At 41.2% G+C, this 4,687-nt stretch overlaps 1 protein-coding gene across 1 annotated transcript; it reads left to right on the forward strand.

The window, feature by feature from the left end:
- The first annotated feature begins 1,130 nt into the window (after positions 1 to 1,130).
- On the forward strand, positions 1,131 to 3,387 carry LOC104941770 (cystinosin-like). Its single transcript, XM_010766905.1, has 5 exons — positions 1,131 to 1,256; positions 1,891 to 1,969; positions 2,776 to 2,866; positions 2,999 to 3,102; positions 3,216 to 3,387. Exons 1-5 carry the CDS (start codon positions 1,178 to 1,180, stop codon positions 3,352 to 3,354), a joined length of 492 nt encoding a protein of 163 aa, XP_010765207.1. The 5' UTR covers positions 1,131 to 1,177; the 3' UTR covers positions 3,355 to 3,387.
- The last annotated feature ends 1,300 nt before the right edge of the window (positions 3,388 to 4,687 follow it).

Below are 4,687 nucleotides of genomic sequence, written 5' to 3' on the forward strand. Positions count from 1 at the left end.
TGTTGGGGATGCTAACGTTACTCTCAAAGCTTTACAAGCTAACAGTGACTGGAACAAGTTTGACTAGTAAGTACTGATAGAAGAATGTCAAACTACTTTGTAAAAAAATGTATCAAATGTACTATGTAGCCTACAATTGAAACGAAATGTTGACAACTTCTAATACAAATCAATTATAATTCACATGCCATTAAAATGTCGCGTCTCCTCTGCTCGCACCGTTTACAGCTCATTAAAATAGAGAAGCAAAGGTCGAAATTGTTTGTATTTCAGTAGTTTGTTCTCAAACAATAGCACAGAAGAAAATCACTTCTTCAATGACATTGCAATTATGAATGTTGTTGAACTACAAGAAAGCTATAAAGTAACATTAAGTTCACCTGGGACTGGGCAACATATTGATGTTAAATAGATAACGTGATATAGGTTTAAACATTGTGTTAGATTCTGAAATCTGTATCTTTCTTGGTTTTAAACGCTATATTACAGTTAAGGGATGTCATTCAACATTTTATATTATTGGTCTAACCCACTCAGTCGTTTTATCCACTGACTTTACTAATGATTATTTATCAAAAATCTCATTGTGTATCTTTTATGAAAGCATCAATATCAACAATTCTGCTGCATTACTGGTATTGAGGTCTTAATTAAACCATTTCATGATATTTAATATAGTCTTATCGAAATTGCAATATTGACTAGTGCAATATCCAAATTGCAGTTATCTCAATATTTAGTGAAAGGCAAAATATGTGAAAATATCTTAATCGAGCATCTTGGTGCCACCGAGAAGTCTCTACAAACGGTATTCTACATACTTCAATACAAAATGTCCGCCACAGATCCTCTTAAAAATCCCACCATGATTATATTAATATATTTTCAATGGTAATGTTTAAAAAATGGTCATTCCCTCTTATATTGCGAATCATATCGCAATTGCAAAATAAGTCAATTTAATCGCGATGTGTAATTTTTTCTCAATCATGCAGCCATAGTAAATATGTATCTGATTTGAAAGGGCTGACAGCAGCAGAAGCTATTCTCTGAATGACACCTGCTGTACATTGAACCCAAATAAATAGAAAATGGCCTTGTGACCATCATAAAGTGTCTGAATTCACTGTTTTCTGTTATTTTGCCTGTCTGTCTCAGGCTGCAGGCTGGCAGCAGGATGTTCTCTGTGAGCTCAGCACTGAGACGGCTCCCCGCTCAGTTGCTGCTGCTGCTGTGGACGCTCACACACTTCTCTGGTGACTAACAGCTGTTTCTGTTCACTGCGCTCACACACACTCACTGGCTGTTAAATGTTTATACACACACTGTTTGGATGTTCCACCATCGTTGAAGCATGTAGTTACCTCGTGAAGATTATGATAATGGTAAAATTTGAAATTATATTATAGTTAGTTCGGTTTCAAGTCGAATACACACAGAGATAATAAAGAAACAATAAGCCATTACTTTTGAATTATTATCAAACCAAAGTTAACGTATCATAGTGGAAACATTTAGTTTATTAACCTTTTTATTTACAATTGTCACAATTCATAAAATGAAAAATAAAAACAGTAAAATGTATGTATATCAAATATATTTAAAGCTTATTTGACTTTATGTTCAAACCTCACTTTATATTGCCTAATCATCATTTTTTAAAATCTATTCAGTATATCACACATTTTATTTTCCTTTTTCAAACTACTCAAGATTGAACAGCTGTAATACTGTATTCTCACTACCACATTACAGTGGGTCAGCCTTCAGATGTTATACACTTCACACATTCTGCTTTCCAATGAAGCATACCAATATGTTTGTTTCTGTTAAAACCTTTGATTGGTTTTCCAAAGCTTTATCCTAAAAAACATTCTGTGTGTTCTCCAGAGTCCAGCGTGTATCTGTTGGGTCCAGATGTCTTCACACTTCAGAAGAACTCTGGAGCCAACATCAGCCTTACTTCCAGGTGAGGATAGTCAGCCTGCAGCCTCCACTCCAGGCACTGTAGTGATGGACAGAGGGACTGGAGTCTGGACTCCTTTGCTCCCTTAACAGTCTGCTAAGGGCATGAACTGTAAATGCATGAGCATTTTCAGTGGCACCGGCTGCCTGAGTTTCAGATACAAACAACCTTTGACTTCCCTCATATTCTGCAACAGATTGACCGTGACGTGCTACATTTATAGCAGGCTACATAGCAGGCAACACTCATAGCAGGTTACATTCTTTGGATGCTAGACCCATAGTGGGATGAACCCATAGGGGGCAACACCAATAGTGTGCTACGTACATGTTTGTCTACAACCATAGCTAACTACATTCATAGTGGTCAACACCTATAGCGGGCTACAACCACAGCGGGCTACACCCTAGCTAGCTGCATTTATAGTGTGCTGCACCCATAGCTAGTTACACCCATAGCGGGATCCATTCTACACAGTTTCCTGCTTTAGTTAGTATATTTTTGATGTTGCTCTTCTCTGATCTGTTTTAGACTGTGGACGAGTTGTGTGTTCTTGAATGAGTAAGCCCTCTGACCTCTCTCTCTGTGACTGACACACAGTCAGCTTTTTTTTTAAAGTTTCTTAGACCACAGCTGCTCATGTTCAGCTTTTGTCTCCTGGCAAAGTTGTGGACTTGAAACAGTTAAAAAAGAAACTGTGCTCCGCTATTTAAATGTAAATCCAGATCCTGTAACTATAGGTCATATCTCAGTGCTTCTTTAACTTTTAAAGCAGCTTTTTGCCTAACTGCATTCTTGTCTTTCTCTAGTTCCCCAGTGAACCAGACTGCTGTGATTCACTTCAACATCTCCTTCAGCTCCAAGCCCGACTACACATCAGTGATCACACTGCCTGAGCAGGTAACACATGACACCAAATACAGGGAGAAACACAGTCCTCATCCTCCAAACTGTGAACTTTGACCCAAGATAATAAAAGAGACGTTTGCTTGACTCGACTCACAGAGAAGACGTGCTGTTGTCTCTGTTTAGGTGTTGCTGCCAGAGAACGACATCTCAGTGATTTTCAATGTGACGGCCCTCGATGTTGGTCAGGTGACCTCATACCTGCTTACCAACAACACAGAGCTCAAGAGGTGGGTGTCTGCATAACATCAGAATCAATCAGAATACTTCACAATCTGTCCCTTACACAAAGAATAACATGCTGCACCCTCACTGACTGTAAGCCTTATTCTCTCTCCTCTAGTTCTGTCAGAATCCACTTCCTGGTTGTCCATAGCAACACCCTGTCAATAATCAGTCGGGTGATTGGCTGGATTTACTTTGTGGCCTGGTCTGTGTCCTTCTATCCACAAGCCTGGGAAAACTTCCAGAGAAAAAGGTAGAGTTCTGTCTGGCCTCTTTCTCTGAGAATATATTTAAAGGCCACATGTCATGCTTTTCCAGTTATTACCTGTCCCCTTGTGTGTTATGAAGGTTTTTCTGCATGTAAACGGTGTGCAGAGTCAAACCCTCAAAGTACACCCTGTAGTGAGTAAAACTCTAACACAGAAAATACCTCCCCAAAACGCCTCGTTGGTGAAACGTCATCATGACGTCATCGTCATTTGATTCTTCCGGGTACGGGTCCATTTAGTTCCGGATACGTGCTTTCGTAAGCACGTACCCGGAACTAAATGGGCCAATCCGTGGAGCCGTTACGTTACGTCCGCGGAGCCGTTACGTTAAGCCCCCGCTACGTCCGCGGAGCCGTTACGGTAAGCCCCCGCTGATTGGTCCAAATTGACCAATCCACACACAAACTCAGTGCAGGCAGCCCTGCTGATTTCTGCTCCCTTCTGCAGGCTGATAACAGACAGTTGGGATCGCGCAAAATTCTCTCTGCAGACCCATTCTCACAGCGTTTATCAACCTATAAACCTTTTTCTTACTCAATATTAAGCCACACTTATTGTTTTTATTTCGGCTGTGACTTTGTGTGTGTTCAGGTTGAGTTTGGCTGTGTGTCGCTAAACAAGGAAATCTGGTTTAACAATGCTGCAGGCGGCTTACGCCCCACGTGGGTGGATATGGAACTTGCATCGTCTAAACTCTCTCTTCACTCCCTGGTTTGTTCCCAACTCCCTCTGTCTACCTCCAACTTCACCTCAAACCCAGTGGTAACTAACACCATTAGAATTTGGATTCAATTTAGGAAGAGCCTAGGCCTCCATAGGGCCTCAGATCTTTCCCCCATTGTAAATAACCACGTATTCCTGCCCTCTTGCACCGATATGGCCTTTCGGACTTGGTTTAACAAAGGGTTAACCAAATGTAGGGACCTCTACAACCAGGGGACTTTTATGTCCTTCCCTGAGCTCTCGAAGAAATTCGACCTGCCTAGAACCCACCTATTTCGTTTTTTTCAGACAAGACATTTTGTCCAGAATCAGAACCCTAAATTCCCGAGTCGTCCCCCAGAAACCCTGCTTGACTTGTTAGTGGCGCTTGATCCCGAACAAAAGCGCCTCATTTCTAGCATTTACAGCCTTATCAGTTCTGCTATTGACAGCCCAGCGACCGGCCCCAAGGATTCTTGGGAGCAGGAGCTTGGAATCACACTGCCCGATGATTATTGGCAACAAGTTTTACGGTTGGTTCACTCCTCTTCAATCTGTGCAAGGCACTGCCTCCTACAGTGTAAAGTTGTGCACAAAGTTCACTACACTAACTTGAGGC

Source organism: Notothenia coriiceps, unplaced genomic scaffold (assembly GCF_000735185.1).
Source record: "Notothenia coriiceps isolate Sejong01 unplaced genomic scaffold, NC01 NC01_scaffold00003867, whole genome shotgun sequence".
Classification (NCBI taxonomy): domain Eukaryota; kingdom Metazoa; phylum Chordata; class Actinopteri; order Perciformes; family Nototheniidae; genus Notothenia; species Notothenia coriiceps.